At 41.9% G+C, this 17,537-nt stretch overlaps 1 protein-coding gene across 4 annotated transcripts in view; it reads right to left on the bottom strand.

Annotated features, from left to right (window-relative positions):
- Nucleotides 1–15,076, bottom strand: part of NTRK2 (neurotrophic receptor tyrosine kinase 2) — a 367,515-nt gene extending 352,439 nt beyond the window's left edge. The window contains exons 1-4 of one of the 4 annotated variants that reach the window (XM_081264889.1): nucleotides 14,925–15,049; nucleotides 14,279–14,401; nucleotides 13,743–14,030; nucleotides 12,752–13,334 (exon numbers count right to left, since the gene is read on the bottom strand). In XM_081264889.1, coding sequence (XP_081121015.1) covers nucleotides 12,752–12,963 — 212 coding nt within the window. In that variant the 5' untranslated portion in view covers nucleotides 12,964–13,334; nucleotides 13,743–14,030; nucleotides 14,279–14,401; nucleotides 14,925–15,049. Of the gene's footprint in view, nucleotides 1–12,751; nucleotides 13,335–13,742; nucleotides 14,031–14,278; nucleotides 14,402–14,924 lie in introns of all 4 variants that reach the window. The other 3 variants (XM_081264890.1, XM_081264891.1, XM_081264892.1) reach the window with 3 other exon arrangements.
- Nucleotides 15,077–17,537: the final 2,461 nt, after the last annotated feature.

The following is a 17,537-nucleotide window of genomic DNA, read 5'->3' as shown; positions in this document are numbered from 1 at the left end:
CTTGCCTAATCTACAAGAGGCCCCTGGTTAGATCCTCAGCAACAAAATAAAAAAGAAAGGAAGAAAGAAAGAAAAATAAAAGAAAGAGATGAAGGAAAAGAAATAGTATTGAGACACTTCATTGGCTAATCAGTTACCTTGGGGAAAGATAATAAAACAATTGTTATATCACCTCTCGGTTTTAAAAATTCAAATGGAACAAAGTTTTAAGTGCAAAAACATGAAATGGTAAAAGCAATAGCAGAATTTTTAGGAAACTCGTTTTATAGACTTAGAGAAGGAATGCTCTTCTTAGTCACATCTGCAACATAGAAACAATAAGGGAAATAGTTAAGTTTTACTTGAAAAACTGAGTAAGTTTTACAAGAAGAGAAGGAGGAGAGTCAGAGAGGAAGGATGTGGGGGGCATAGTATAACCCATAATTGACATTAGTAGACATGAAAAATTCTAGGCAAAGGACAAATGTTCCTATTGTTAAAAGAGACTTTGTGTCAATTTTTTAAAAGGCCATGATAGACCTATGGAAAAAATAAAATGGCTAAGTGGTATGACAATCTGATTTACTAAAAAGAAATACAAGTGACTTACAAATATATAAAACAGGTTTTCAATCTGCATCATAATTATAAGACTGCAAAATTAAAAAAAAAAACCTGAGATTACTATTTCTCAGGAATCTGATTGACAAATGTCAAAGAGTTTGGTAATTATTAGTATTTACCTAGTTGTAGAAAGCAAGTGCTCCCAGTTTTAGTGACAGAATAAAATTATTTGACCTCTTTGCAAGACAACTTGGCAGTATCCATCAACATCACAAACATCTCAAAAACATCCTTGCAATTCAAATTCTACGAACCTTCCCTAAAGTAAAATCACACAGGTATACAAGAACTTGCCCACAAGGATGTTCAGTAAGAAGCTGGTTAAACAAAGCAGTCTATTCATTCTATGTATGTGCAAATAAGGCTGGTATACATGTGTTCATGTAGAAACAGTGTGTAGATATGTTAAGTGAAAATCTATCAATATGTAGAACAGTGGGTATAGCATGCTCTTATTTGTGTGTACACACACCAAAAAATAGCTATCTATGTGCTGTGTATGAAAGTAGACTATTCTAGAAGGAGGCACACAAATTAAAAACAGCAGTTGCTAGTAGTCAGGAGGGGCTGAGGGTTGAAATATGTGGTAAAAGGGAAACTTTTCACAAGACATTCTGTATTGTTTGCATTTCTTATCATGTTCAGATATTGCTTTTTTTAAAAAAAGTAATTACCAATAAAATTCCATAATAAAATGAATGCATTTCAGAGAAAAGATGTGCAAAATCACTCTAAAGAATGTAAAAGGCTCCAGGGCTTGAGAAGTCTTGGCTAAAGGCACTAACCTTTCCAAAGAAAGAATGTGTCAATCAGAATTGGTGCTGGGCAGTGAATAAAGGAGAGAAAAAGGAGTGTCCATCCAGTGGACATAGGTCTGGGCCAAAGTACTTCAAGTTCTACATTCCCTTTGTGAAGGCTCTCCCATTATGGAGATGGATGCCTCAGGCAAGCTTAGCTTAATGCCACTGAACATTTTAAATGCAGAATTAAATGCCCTTGCTCTAATTCCAAGATCACCAAGCAAGCTTCCAGTTATAATTTGTTCTCCTTTATAGATCTGCTAGGAGAAAGAACTGTTATGCTGATCTGTTTCTTTGGGTCCATGTAATAGTTATATGCTTATTTGTATAGCAATATGATGACAATCTGGTTTTATTTTTTAAAAAACTAAAAACAAACAACAATAAAAAATAAACTTTGCATTTTAAGAGACAGGAAAGGAGTCCCAGGGCAATTACAAACAGTGATGTGATGGGATCAGCATTTTTAAAAGACCACTCTGACTATAAGACTTAGAGGCTGAGATACAAACTAAGCTGTTGCAGCATTTTAAGCAAAAGATAATAGTGGCATAAATTAAATCATTTTTATGTATGTACTCATTTGATGTTTGTCCACGATTCCAGACTGTAAGCTTGGTAAGAAAGGGCAGGGTTCGTCTTTCTCACCATATCCCAAGTACTGAGCACAATGTCTGACACAGAGAAGACCACAATCAATATTTTAAAAAAGAGGGAGATAGGAGGGAGTGGGGAAAGAAATGAGCAGTAGAGATAAAAAGAAGTGAAGAAAACTAAGGAATGTTAAGGAAACTGAATTGACAAGACTTGATAATAAATACTGGGGTTAAAGAGAGGAAAGAGTCAAAGTTTCTGGTCTGTATTCCTAAGTGGATCATGATGCCATCCATTACAATAGGGAATGTTGAAGATGGGTTTGGGGCAATGATGATGAATTTAATTTGTAAATGTCAAATGTGAGACACTATCACATATCTAAGAGGGGTGTTGAATAGGAAGTTGGGGTGGGAACCCCAAGACCAAAGGAAAGGAACATTTCAACAGGAAGTGAGAAATGAAGCCAAGCTCTGCTAAGAAGTCAAATAAAGATTAGGACAGCAGAATATACCTCATGAAGGTCTTTGGGGACTATGGTGGAGTGAATTTGGTGAAACAGTAGAGTGAGACTGGATTAGCAGGTGAGGAAATAGACTTGCTGAATACTGATCAGTCTTCCAAGATTTAGCTTTGAAAGGAGAGTGGAAAAGGCAGTGACTAAAGAGAAATGTGGGGGGGAAAAGAGGGAACAGTGCTAAAGGAAAATGTTTTCAAGAGGGAGAGACCTGGTCCTACTTAAATGCCAATCTTTAGATGTTGAATGATAGAAAAAACCCTGAAAATACAGGGGAGGTAAAAGAAAATAAATAAAATAAAGTTCAAGAGGATGAGATCTACAAAGGAGGTAGGGTGTTTAACATAAGTTAAAAGATCCTCCAACTCTCTACTGAAACCAAAAGTAAGGCTGAATGCAGATATTTGTAACTTACACCAATGCAATATGAGTGGATGTAGCCACAAGAACATCAAAACTCATCTGACAGAAAGAAAACAATAAAACTCAGTTGGGTTACTGCTACCATAGATAGTAAGAACTGGGGATTGTACACATCCAATCTACATATCAATGCCTCCCACTGTTCAGATGTGTATGCATTCATCTCTTCCACTAGATACAAGCTACTCAGGAACTTTTGGCCTTGGTGAACTATTCTATTTGTCTATAGCATCCCAGTGTCCTCTCTAACAGTCGTGGGATTGAACTAATGTTTGCATGGTTTGATTTAGATGGCTGCCAGCCCATACAACAATCAGGAAACAAGTGGCAAATTTTTCCAACCAGGAAGAAAAGAAAACTTGATCAACAGAACAAGATTTTGATCTCACTGACATCTTCTGCTGATGTAGGCCAAAAAGGTAGGCCAGTTGAAAACCTACCAGAGCTTCATCAATGGAAGATGGCTAGGCATTGACTAAAAAAGTTGCTAAAAGACACACAGTGGTGGGTGTTCGATAAGATATGAACATCTGAATTAGCTGACACAATTGCTTAAAATGCAGGTACATGGTACATATTAAGAGAACTATGTCCAAGAAAAAAAACTATAATTTGTTTCTATTAGTGGGAAACCATGGAAGTGCTGCTGCCCAGGATGGATGATGGCTGAGGTGAATACTTGGATTTGGAGAAAACCCACAGGCCATAATTCTGCTGCCTAGCCACAAAGAACACTGGAGCAGGTTCTGTTGAGGTAGGCGTGAATTCCAGAACAGAAAAGGAAACACTAGTGTCTCCCCACCCAGGGCTTCTTTCAGTTATATCAGATCCCTGTCTCTTGTCACCACTCTGTTAACCTTATGTAAGCCAGGTTCAGTGAAACAAAGGTGGTCTACTTATATGAAAAGAGCCCACAAGATTTAGAAACATCAGTGACTGACCAATTTGGACCAACAGGGTCTTTTAGGGTTTAGCACCCATCTAGTTCCTAATTGCCAGGATCAAGATGAGGACACACGGGCTGGTGAGGTCAAGTGGTCATCCAGGATCCCAGGGCTTGATACTGCTGGAATATGGATATGAATCTTGGCTTAGTCCATTTTCTGTTGCTATAACAAAATATATGAGGCTGGGCAATTTATATGAAAATTTATGTGGCTCATAGTTTTGCAGGGTCAACAGCAGGGAGTGGCCATTTGTTTGGCTTCTGGTGAGGGCCTCATGGCATCAATGTAGAGGGGAGGCAGTTGCATACAGAGAGGCAAGTGTGTGAGATGGAGACAGAAGGAAAGCTAATAGGCTTTATAAAAACCCCACTACTTTGGTATATAACCCAGTCCCACAAGACCTAACTCATTCCAAGATCTAACCAAGTCTCTCCAGAAAGACTTGAATCCATTAATGAGGGTGGAACCCCCATGAGCTAATCCCCTTCCACTAGGTCCCACCTATTAAAGGTCCTACACTTCTCAACAGCAGGACACTGGGGATGAACTTTCCAGTGCATGAACCTTCAAGGATAAACCACATCCAAAGTACATCAAATTCAAAATCCCATCTTCCTGTCCAAGGCTCTGTTCAGTTATAACAGGTTCCTACACTTTGTCACCTTCCTGTGTTAAACTCATCCAGCCCAAGTTCAACTAAATCAAAATACCTTAGACTTGGTAATTAAGAAACAACAGAAATGTATTGCTCATAGTTATAGAGGCTGAGAAATCCAAGATCAAGTCACCAGCAGGTTCAGTGTATGGTGAGGACCCATTTTCCAAAGGCAGCACCTTCTAAGTGTGTCTTCATGTAACAGAAAGAACAAATGAGCTCTCTTGAACCTCTTTTATAAGGTAACTAATACCATCTTTGAGGGTGTCTCCCTTATGACATAATCACCTCTAAAGATCCCACCTCCCAACAGCCCTGCACTGAGAATGAAGCTTTGACACGTGAATCTGGGGAAGGGGGGACACAGACATTCAGACCAAAGCACCGGGGATGGAAGAGAAATATCTAAGGAACAAAACCTTTTACATCATTCTTTGAGTCTGGGTAGTAGAGGTGCAGCTTTGCAGGCAAACAGGGGAAAAATGAAAAGAAGTACTCTGGTTTGGGGATGAGTTTGTTTTTGAGACAGCGACTTGGTTTTCTTTTCTTTTTACTTTTTTAATCATACCTTGCTGGGGCATTCAGAGGTCATCGGGCCAAGCTATCTCACCCAACATCCCCACTCCTGCACACACCTGACACAAAGGAGTAAGGCAAGACCAGGGATAGGGAGCAACTCACCCTACAGTGAGCAAGAGTCAGTGTGCCAGACATAGGACCCTCTTCTTCCTTACACAAAGGACTCTGGGACACTTAAGTAGAAATAGCCCCTGCTACAAAGCTTCAGAAGATAAGTTTAAAAGATCCCCTCTTTTTAAATTACACTACTATTTTAGAAAGTTTTAGTACCCCAAATTCTGATATCTTTTGGTTTAGACTACATTTTTTCATTTATGTTGAAACCAATCAAAGAATCAGAAGATAGGCACAGTGGGTCTCTGAACAGCCAGGTTGGCTAACAAGGTCGATGCACTAACACTGACATATTTCACTCAGAGGAGACATCTCATCAGGTCCCTGCCAAGAGAACTCCAGAACGACTGAAACAAAATCAAGAGTAGTTCAAGGAGGTAAGGCTTCAATGATTAGGAAATGTTTACAATTCAAGATAATTAAGTTAAAAGAATCACATGGAGTGGAGTTTTGTCATAGATTTATATATTCATAGACACATGGTACAAACACAAATAGCATTCTGGATGTGTGGGTATGTGTGTGTGTTTTTAAAGGATTCTTGGGATGTCAAGATTACAAGAAAAGATGAAGTGCGAAGAAGTAATTGGTCCTTATTTACAATAAAAGGACCCTAAATAGTGTGTGATTGATAGTTTTATTCTATAAGATGCAAATTTACTCAAGGTACCCAAATTATGTCTCTCTTCATAATAGTGTAACAGATTGCAAAGGAGCTGAGTAGAAGTCAAGGGGGGTGGGGAATGATGGAAGGAAAAAGAATGAGGTGAAGTCCCAGCCCACCTCCTTCCCACTGTCATGATATTTATCTGTGGACATTTATTTAAATCTCCAGATCTCTCTTAGAATTTGCCTTCTCTTGAAGTCAAATTGGAGCAACTAGAGACAGATCTCTAAGTAAGACACTAGATAGAGTACTATCCCTAATTACATTCTGCTTGACCAGAAAGCCTCAGGCAAACCAACTAACCTGACAGTCCCTCGGAGCTGTCAAGTCTGTCCCACCTACTTCAGAGTGAGGTATTAAACCTAAATAAGTAGATACCTCTAAAGTACCTTTTGGGTCCCAGGGGAAAAGCCCTGGCTGAAACCAGAGGTATGTCTCAGAAGTGTGTTCTTACTGGAAAAGTTATGGATGACACACAAAATGGTAGCTGAATGAATTCTGGGTTAATAATCCTGAAGTCTGCTCATGGGTTCAGGTGCTGAGATCAATTACTAATCTCAGGGCATGTGGGAAGTCAGGGGGGAAAAACAGTCAGGAAGAAGTAAGTACTCTGTCCTGTCCACAGGTTTTTCATAGAAGCTAGCAGATATTGTGAATTCCTCTATTCACATAACCACCCCTGGCTGTGGCAAAGACTCCAGAGGAATATCAACCAACATTCCACTCTGTGTTCTCTACCCTCCCTTCAATGCCAATCAGTCAAGATGGCACAGCAGGCACAAAGTTAGTATCCCTCACTGTTGCCAACTCATGAGAGCTTTTTCTTGAAGCCCAATTTTTGTGCAAGAGTTGCCTAAAGAGGAACATTTAAATTTTTTTTAAAAATCACTTATAGTAAACTAAGCTTCCTGTGCAAACTTAAGGTCATTGCCTCTGCATCCGTGGTTCATGCACTTTTTATAATTACTGTGTCTCACACAAAGATAGGTTTGCACACATTTAGCCATCCTGTGTTTATCTTCCCTTGCTGAACCTGTCAAATGGTGCACTGAAGTTAAGACACACACTTTGAGGACAAGGAATAGAGGGGATGGACCTAAATTAGAGGCCATAGCAATATGTGGATTCTAGGAAAAAGCTTCTAATCCCTTCGAGACATGAAATAAGCCATGGCCTCAGGCAACTCACTGTCCTAGGTTTTTGCAAAGAGGAGGTTGGAGCAGATCATTTCTAAGGTCCTCTTCTTTCTGAGGTCCTGATTTCGAGTGACCCTTCTGAAAAGTGACCCTGTGACCCTGGGCTTGTTAGCCCCTTACTAGCATGCCACCAGCCTTGTTAGCAGCTGTCACTTAAAATGACACAGTTTAGGGAAGCTCAAAGCAGGCACTGAAAACATGTCCATGCAGCACTATAACACCAAAGGTGTTCGAATTCACATACTTCCTGACTCTGAGCACCATGAGACTCCTCCTTCCTTCTCAGCTAATGTACATACTTCAGTATCTTCCTAGCTGAAGCCTCATGGAACTTCAGAGCCAGGAGAAAAGTATCTGAACATCAAATCCAAAGCTCTCAGTTTACATCTGACCAAAGGCAGTAAGAGGCTATTCAAGAACAGGCAGCAAGTTGGAGGTATCTTTGGGACATTCTCCCAGGTCACATGGCTCCAGGTTTCCACATTTTTATTTATAAAATATAAAGAAAAAAGACAGAACTTAGTGTGTGTGCATTACTTTTCTTTGGAGGGTTTTTATAAATAAAGGAACATTCACTCATTCTCTCTCAGATCAATATTTATGACTTTCCAGTCCTTTGGACACTCCAGAGAGCAAAGTAAGTGGTGAGAAGCACCCTGATTATGTGGGATATTTGCCTTTTTTAATGGAGATCGATCAGCAATCAAATGTAGAGCTAAAATTATCAGGTCACTGAAAGGCTCAGATCTCTGCCATTTAGGACTGGAGAGTAGGATCTGTGTTTTAAAATAGCTTGACCAAGTAGATTATGAAGATGATAAATCAACTATTAATAAGCCAAGATTCAGGGTTTTTTTTCCTCCTCTCTATCATACATATACATTAAGCAAGTAAAAAATTGGCATGCCTAAATATCTCTCCTCCAAATCCTCCTATTGATCTGTAAACATCAAGATGGACTAAATATTGACATTGCTCCTAGGGGCAGAATAGCCAATGCCACCGTCCACCTAATACTTTTTGAACCTACAAAAACTCTAGGGAAGTAGTAGTGTCAAGTTAGCCTGAAGATAATGTCAGTGTACACTATTCAATAATAGTTTGATAATGTAACTTTCCCTAACAGGCAAGATGAGTAATGATGAGTAATAAGTTAAAACAAGGGATACTTTCTTGGTACCCAAGGCAAGAAAGGAAAGAAGGAAGGAAGGAAGGAAAGAAGGGAAGGAGGGAGGAAGAGATGGGGGGAAGGAAGGAAGAAAGAAAATTCAATTCCTCTTTTCTAGCTAAACAAAAACTCTAGGTTTTATACTCCTACAACCTAGATATGGTCAAAGAAATCATAGAAAATGTTCGTAGGGAGAAAGAAACCTCAACTCCCAGCTGTTCAGCCAACTCTTCAACTCAGAAAACATCTTTACAAGAAAATATTGAAATAGTCACACAAAGACATTTATGGGGGTAGAAACAGTGAACGATCTTAAACAGACCTGAACTCAGCACGAGGGAGCTGTGACCTCATTGCTTCAACCTTCCATTACTTGCTTGTAATAACATATAACCCAAGCTCTTCTCTTAAAGCTAGTGCTCTGAATTCCCATAAGGAAATATCACTTTTCAGAGAAGAAAAAAAAAATCAAACACATTTTCCTCTACCGTCAATGATGGGTGATGGAAGGGGGAGGTGGGAGAAATAGGGTCAGAAGGGTTACTGGGCATTTCCATTGTTTTGCCCAGTGTGACAAAAATCTCCATACTGCAGAGATTAAACTATGAAACTAAAAAGGCTCCAAATGGTTGTGCTGTGCTGAGCTGAAGTCTATAAAATACTTCCACTATGAAGACAGCATGTTTTCAACTCCAGCTTGAAAGTTGTATTAAATAATGAATGATGTAAATTAGACTGCCTTATTTATTAACAAGTCTAGTGTGGCTTATGTAACCACATTTAAAATGTAAATGCATGGTTCTTAAGAGCACAAAAAACACAATCCAAAGTTCTAGAATCCCCAGTGGAAGAGTTCAGAAGTAAACATCAGAGTAATAAAAACTGATGCTTTTCACTAAATCCTTGTGAATGCCAGGATTTTTTTAAGTACAATTAATTGCAATGGCAAAGCTTATTAAAGAGAAAGGCCAAAATCAATGTATTAATAGCATAACATTACAGATGTTTCACCAAGCCAACAATAAATTGCCCATAGATGCTCTGATAATAGAAGCTGTAACTTCTATTTATGTTGTACTCAGAGAAAAAAATATATAAGCCTCATTTCCAAATATTATCCCCAAATTCCAGAAGACCATCCAAGAAATTCACAAAAAGATCCCCTTCGACCTTCCTAAAACATGTGAAATATAAAATGCATGTTTTACCCAACAGCGTGGATATATTTAACACTACTGAACTGTACACTAAACTAAATGGTTAAGACTGTAAATTTTATAGTATGATTTTTACCACAGTAAAAAAAAAATCCATAACTCATTTTAACTAAGCCTTTTACAATTTGGTTGAGACAGAACAAGTCCTTTGCAATCCACTTTGACACTTGATACAACTGGGACTTAAATGGCCAATTACATAATTCCAAACACAAGCTTCACACTCTTGAATTCCACTCACATGTGACACTGGTATTGTCTTTAATGTAGCACTGTTGTGGTACAACCATTTCCAAATAGCAGGAGCTACCACTTAGCAATGTGATGTTGAGCAGGCATGATATGAATCTATAGATAGATATAGCTCCTTCCATATCACTTCAGTGTGTAAAGAATTTAGGAGAGATACTGTGAGGGGAAGATTTTTAACAAAACAAGTTCAAGCAATGACTCTGACAACAAAATGTCAGCTTAGTTTGAAATATGCATGCAAAAACAAAAGTGTCCTACCTTTTAATTAATTTATGCACATATTTTTAAAATGTTCTGCCATTGACTCCTTTTGAGCCCTAAGGGCACAGTGGTTCAAAATGTAAATACTAAAAATACATTATTTTAACTATTTTAATGTATTTTTTAAAAATCATTATTTTAAAATGATCTGTTAAACTGCAATAGCAGGTTCTAATGACAGAGTGATTACTTACATTATTACATATTATTATTTTCAAAAAATAAAAACATGTAACTTCAGTTACACACCAGTGAGCCATAACTTTAAGACAGGTCATTTTAGGAATATCAGTGCATCCAGTGACAAAGTTTTAAAAATGTATAATTTGGTTCCAACTGTAGCTGGTATCCACTGGCCAAGAATTTCAAAGCTTTTCAAGCAAATATTAATATGTAAGAAAAAGAGAACAGATGGTGTCATATAAGACTGAGCATGAAACCAGCTCATCCGCTAATGTCATTTTGAGATCAAAAAGGCAGAATTCAAAATAATTTCCAAACAAGTATTGTGATACATTTTACAAATAAATACACCAGGGACCAACTGACTGGACTCCACCACAGCTGAGGGACAGAGTAGACAAACAAACCTTCTTCTGGATCTCCTTCTCTCCGCCTAATGTTACTAACCCAACTCCCCATCCTGAGCACAGCCCTGTATGCCTCTCAACTCCCCCAATCCCCATAGGTGTTCAAATCAGAAGGGGAAAAACAAAATTAGAATATATATGGGAATGCTATTATAAAATGAATGACTGTGACAAATGCTTTAATAAATATTATAAAAATCCACTTTAAAAAGCCTAAAGGTGGGAACCTGCCATCCTATATTAAAGAAGCAACAATTGTGAGAACAAATATAAGAAAGCTCTGCCCAAATCTGTTGACTTCATATATACATTCAGGCAATTAAGACCTCCACAGTTGAGATTATAATGTTTTTAATTTAAAGATTGTTTTATTTTCTTCTTTTCAAATGATGGACTTAAAAATATTAAAGTGAAAAAAAATTAAAGTGAAAAATCCATCAGCCAGCCAGCCATACCTCACTTTTTTCTTCCAGTGTACATCTACCACCTAATACAGACTTCAAAAACAATCACAAAGAAGAAAACTAATATCTAACTGTACAAATGTACTTTCCATGGTCTCATAACAGTCTGAGAGGCTCTGAATTCCATATGGCCTCCTCCATCTGACTATTGACACCCCATCTCATGAAAAAGACAAAGGCCACAGGCTCTTTGGACCAGCCTGGTGAGTCTCCACCAGTCCAGCCCAAGGCCAGTAAGGTTGGGGCCCACCCCCTTTTCCTCTCCCCACCACCAGCTTCTGCTCTCCTTGCCAAAAAGATTGAGATTCTGGCATCCTGGATTCAGCCCCACGGTTGGTTGCTCCCGGCATATCTGAGCTATGCCAGGCCTGCACATTCCCCTCTGCTCTGTTGTCATTTCCTTCTGCCCAAGCCTTACAACATGAGCATCACCAGCAGAACAGGCAACAGAGACTAGAAAGGTCTCTTACTTACATTAAAAAAAACAGGTTATCTCGTTCGACTACGTTGGCAGAAACATGGATGTGCCTTTGGGTGTGTGGGGGAGGGAATGCATGCGCACTCGCCAACCGGAAGGCCACAGCCCAAGCCCTACTTTCAGGGCTGCCTATCTCAGTGTCAAACACTGTAAAGAAAACCGGGAGAAACTTTGCCTTACAATCCTCTACACGGATCAGGAGAGGTGACCTAGGAATGCTAGAGAAAGGACTAGTGAGTTCTTGCTTGCTAATGTATTTGTCACAAGGCATCCAAAGGGGAGAACAGAAATACATAGCTCTGCTTCTCCATCATGCCAGGACAAGCTATAACATTTCCAGAGCCACAGGGGTCCAAGGCTAAAGTCAGCATTCATCAGAGTACTACACATTGCTTTATGATCCATCCCAGTTCTGGAAAATTATTCAATGGGCAATTAAGATTTATAATCCAAATGGTCTCAAAATCATATCTCTGGGAAGTCAAGTCCAAATTAAATCAGACCAGGCTTTTAGGCTTCCAACGATCACATTTTCTCTTTTGAGCGAGTGCATTTCAACACTCAGAACTTCTCCTCTTACAGATCATTTTCAAGGCCATCTCTGGATGCAATCTCCTAAGCAAAATCTGATATATGAAATGAAAAGGGAAATTGGTTAACTCCAAACCTCAGAGAAAGATGTTAAGGGAGAGACTTTCACTTCCTTCAACAGATTTCTTACAGTTAATTATTTTAACATCCTATCTAGTAAATATTACTGGAACTTCTCTAACCCAACATACATACAGCATTTTACAAAACAGAAGTGCTCAAATCTAAGTTATTGTATATGGAGTGTGTAAAGCACACCCAATAAAGCTTTGAAATATAAAATGCATATGGAATTTACACAAAGAAAATATCATATACATTTATATTATTGATATATAATATAAAGTTGTGTGTGTGTGTGTGTATATATATATATACATACATATATGTATGTGTGTGTGTATACACACACACACACACACACACACACACATATAAAACTTATTTTCAAGTGTCACAGTTCTCCCTGCCCTGGCAGCCTCAAGCCAGTGAAACAGATAACTGACAGATGACCCATCCCTGTTCTCTGACTTCTCCCCACACGTGGGACAATATTCCCATCCAGGACCTACCGGTCTGGCGGGCCTGAGACCTATGGTCGAGGAAAAGAAGAAGGAACAGCACTAGGAACTCACATTTCGGTGATATTCTCAGGGTCTGCACTGTTAGGCTCCAACCTTGGAAATGCCACGATGCCGGGAGAAGGGTCGTTGCACCAAATCCTAGAGGCAGTGCACTTGCAGGACGTGGGACAGGCGAGAGCGGCCCTCCAGAAGCCCACAACCAGCCAGCAGAAGCCCCAGAACCGCGCCATGGCGGGTCCATGCCACCTCGTCCAGGACGACATCCCCAGCGGCCAGTGCCAGCCCAAGTGCGTGTCCCTGCGCTGCACTCGCCGGCTTCCCCCTCCGGTGAGGGGAGGCCTCCCCTGCGCTCTCTGCCCTCTCGCCTCCTCGATGCTTGTCCAGGGCGCGCAGAGTCGATCGTATCCAAGGCTAAGTGTGTCCGGGGCTGAACGTATTCCGGCGGGTGGCACAGTTCACAATGGCCGGGGCATCGCGGGCCGCTTCATAGGGGGCGCTACAGCCGCTCGGAGCTCCACGGTGGCCGCAGCTGCATGGCCCGGCAAGCCGGGAACCGGCCGGCGCCGCTCCCGGGACTCTCTGGGGCGCAGACTCCTTGCAAGACGCGCACGGAGATCTGGTACGCACCTCGGGGCTGAGGACAAATAGATACGTGTAAGACTAAGCGCAGGACCCCATTACCACCAACTGGGACACTCTCCCTCCGCGCTTGCCTCACCCCTAACCCAACCCCAGCCAGGAGATTGTGGATGGATAAGCGCCCAGGTCCGGCCCAAGAATCAACTTGCCCCACGATGGCAGTGAAGCCTCTATGCCATCGATGTGCCCATCCTCTCTCCACGCCTGAAGCTGAGGAAGAGAAGGTAGGGAAGGGTCCTCGATATAGGATTCCATTGCACAGGCCGGGCGAAGGACCATTTAAAGAGGGACACGGAGAATGCCGGCGGCGATGACTCCGCGACGGGGGCCCCGAATGATGCTGCAGAATCCACCACCACCACTGGGTGCAGGGGGCGCGGGCAGGTGGCACGGCACGTCCCACCTGGGGAGCAGCTGCGGCAGCCACAGGGAGAACAGTAAGGGCCCGAAACGACGGAGGGCACTGTCTGCGCTGCTCACCCGGCCTCCGGCGCCTCACACCCGCCGGCAGTGCCTGGGTCCAGGCTCCTCCTGCCGCCAGGCACTGAGCGCAGAAAGCGCGAGAGAAGGAGCAGCAAGGCTCCTGATCCAACCCAATTCCGGGAGCCGCCGCCGCCGCCGCCTCTGCTACTGCTGGCGAAGTGACGTGAGGGCTGACGCAGAGCAGGGGCAGAAACTCCAGAAAATTAGTCTGAAATCCAAAAACACACACTCTCATACACATACAAACGCATAACACCCTCCAGACAAAAGCTACAGGGAGGGGAAGGAATCTGGGGGCGAGCGGTAAAGAGAGGCTTCGGTGCAGTGCCACTGGCCAGAAGCAGACAGCAGTAGCATGTGGGAGTTCACACACACACGCGCGCACACACGCACACATCTTGGCCATGTAGACACGCGCGTGCGTGCCTGTGTGTGTGTGCTTTTGGCTCCAGGTACCTCTGAGATGGACCGTTTCTCCCGCTCAAAGCCTCCTGATCCCTAATTCAAGCCGCGGTCTCTTCTACAATTGCAGTAGAGGCCGTCTCCCTCTTTGAAATGGAAACCGGGCTTGGTTCAGCTCTGAAAAAATGCGCTGATTCTTATTATAGGAATCCTCCCTTACCTCTCCCTCTCCGCTGCGTTTTCCTTTCCCACCCTGCCTAAAAGGAACGACCAGCTGTCCCTCAAATAAATAAAGATTGTAAACACCAAAACGTGTTCTGCATTGATAAGCAAGGAGCACTGCCCCCCCGTTCCGGGCCACCTATTTGGGGATCGATGGTTTTGGAGGGTCTTCCTTTTGGTGCTTTTGCAAAGGGAGCGGAGTCTCCAAACACAACTCCAGCTTTAATAAGTGATTCTTTTTCCTGCCGTTTTCTGCCATCACACGCCCGGGAAACAGACCTGTGAGAGGAAGGGAGCGCGCCTGACGCGTACTGGGTTCTCTAAATGCGCGGCAGCAACCCTGGCCTGTATGATGTGTGGCGCCACATCATTTTCTCTCATTCTTGAACCTGGCAGAATGCAGCCATACCAAGATCGTAGCTTCACTCCCCGCTATGCCCACCTCCAGGGACCCCGAGCCCTTGCTCCCATGCCGTACCTTGCGCGTGTTCGCGTGTGCGCGGGTGTGCGCGAACGCGTGCCCTGCGCCCGCGCTGCCCAGAGCACCATAAGCATTCAGCTACAGAGAAGCCCAGCATGGACAGAGCCTCCGGTTCTCACTAGGGACAAATGAGGCGGTCCAGAAGGGTCGGGTGACAAACCGTAACTGCTCTGCGGGCGCAGTTAAATGATGGCTGCGGGGCATTCGCAAGCCTTGTCTGAGAATCCTTCTTCCCATTTGCGGCTCCAGAGTCTGTTTTTCCGCAGTCATTTAAAAGGGAACTGGGAAAATGAACCGCAGTGCCTGACACTTCCGAGGGCTCTGGTGCCCCCGCGTGGGGAGAGAGCGCTCGGCACGCTCGGGAGCACCAGCCCATTGCCACGGTCGCGGCGGGCACTGCGCAGGGGGCGCGCTCTGGCGCCAGATGCGCAACCAGCGGCGCCCTACGCGGGCGCGCCCCTGCCTGGCCGGTGCGCGACTCGCCAGACCTCTCAAGAGTTCCTGCCTGGGAAAAAGGCGGGCGATCCTCCCCTTACGAAAGGGCTACGGGCTGGTGTCTAGTCCAAAACAGGAGAATGGTCACCGATCTGTCCGCAGAAGCTAAGGATGGAGAAATCAAACGTTAGAATGAATGCTCAGATCTCCGTGACGCCTTAAATATTACAAGAGAACGAAAAACATATAGCGGGGCTGTTATACAGACTCTGGCCACTGAGTGTAACCATGGGAATCCACGAACAGTACTCAAAAAAATTCGCTGCAGGCTGCAAAGACAAGGCCTGCAGGTCTACTTTCCCGCAGTGACTGGGCTATGATACACTGAGTGTCAGACTGTGAAGTTCATTCCTCAGCTCAGCCTCCATCCCCTGCATGAGGATGTGCCAAGGAAGAGGAGTCAAAGGCGAAATGTCTTTATCCAACTCACACAGTAAAACTTAGCCTGTCTTGTCAGTGTCTTTTAAGTGAAGAAGCCCTGTGGAATATTCGTAGTAGAAGTCTATGCACAATTACCCACATCTCTCATATCACCCCATATTTATTTTCCAAAATGGCACATTTGTACCCCAGTGGCTGCAGAGTGTGATGCAGCATCCAAAGGACTAACAGTTTTAGACTGATTGTAGATGAGAAGATTCTAATTATTTTGGAATATTTGCAGAATTTGTATTAGAATAGATATATAATATTGCCTTTAGATAATAAATACATCCCATTGAGTGAGATATCTCCTACTTAAAATTTGAAAGGCTGCCCCACTTCTAATCACCCTTTTTGTGCTTTACATTTTGTCCACAGTTCTTTGATCTTTTAAAAAAATTTTGTCACATAGGACAGCAGAATGCATTACAATTCATATTAGACATATAGAGCACAGTATTTCATATCTCTGGTTGTACACAAAGTAGAGTCACATCCTTCGTGTCTTCATACATGTACTTAGGGTAATGATGACCATCTCATTCCACCGTCTTTCCTACCCCCTTACCCCCTCCCTTCCCCTCACTCCCCTTTGCCCTATCTAGAGTTCATTTAATCCTCCCATGCCCACTCCCAACCACATTATGAAACAGCATCCTTAAATCAGAGAAAACATTTGGCATTTACAGCATACTACAGGGACACAGCCACATCAATGTTTATAGTAGCATAATTCACAATAGCTAGACTGTAGAATCAACCTAGATACTCTTCAGTAGATGAGTGGATAAAAATATGTGATATATATATATATATATATATATATATATATATATATATATATGCAATAGAATATTAGTCAATATTAAAAGAGAATAAAGTCATGCAGGTAAATGGATGGAGATGGAGAATATAATGCTAACTGAAGTTAGCCAATCCCAAAAAACCAAATGCTGAATGTTTTTTTTTTTTCTGATTTAATAGTACTTTGACCTTTTAACAGATCATTTACCATTACTCACTGAATATGTATATATAGACAGAGAGAGATGTTTTATTTCTCTCAGTAAAATGAAAAATAAAGGCAGGGATTTTTATCAATTTTTTCAATGATATAACTCAAGGACATAGTAGATGTTAAAATGTGTGTATTTAAAACATAAACTAAAATTGAAATTTAACTTTCTTGACCTCTAACTCTCCCTCTCAGCTCCACAATTCTGAATATCCCTGTGCTCTGAACTCTCATAACACTTCTTAAAACCTTATTTTCTGACCCTCTGGTACCCATATACATTCTAGCACTGGGCTGGGGATGGCTCCCATTCATTCATGCTGGAAACTCAAGACTAGCATGCACAGTAAGTAGAATATATTGACCATCAATAACTATTTCTTAAATGATAGAACTGTGGATCTATCTCCACTTATAGGTCTTATAGGTCTTATATATAAGTTATGTGCATGTATGAATGTGTAACAATGCATCCCACCATTATGTGTAATTATAATGGTGCTAATTTAAAAATATGTGAGAAAAAAAGACCTACAAGCTATTTCCCAGAGATCATTTCAGGGATTCTCAGATCATAGCTTTCATCATGGTTCGGATCATGATGAACATTTTTCAGATGGATACTATGAAAGAGATTATTTTCCCCAGATCCATTCAACACAAGGATGGAGAACTAA

The sequence above is a fragment of the Spermophilus citellus genome, assembly GCF_964194105.1.
Source record: "Spermophilus citellus genome assembly, chromosome: 2".
In the NCBI taxonomy this organism is placed as follows: Eukaryota; Metazoa; Chordata; class Mammalia; order Rodentia; family Sciuridae; genus Spermophilus; species Spermophilus citellus.
The sequence above is the reverse complement of the archived record's forward strand: the minus strand, read 5'-3'. Positions and strand labels throughout refer to the sequence as shown.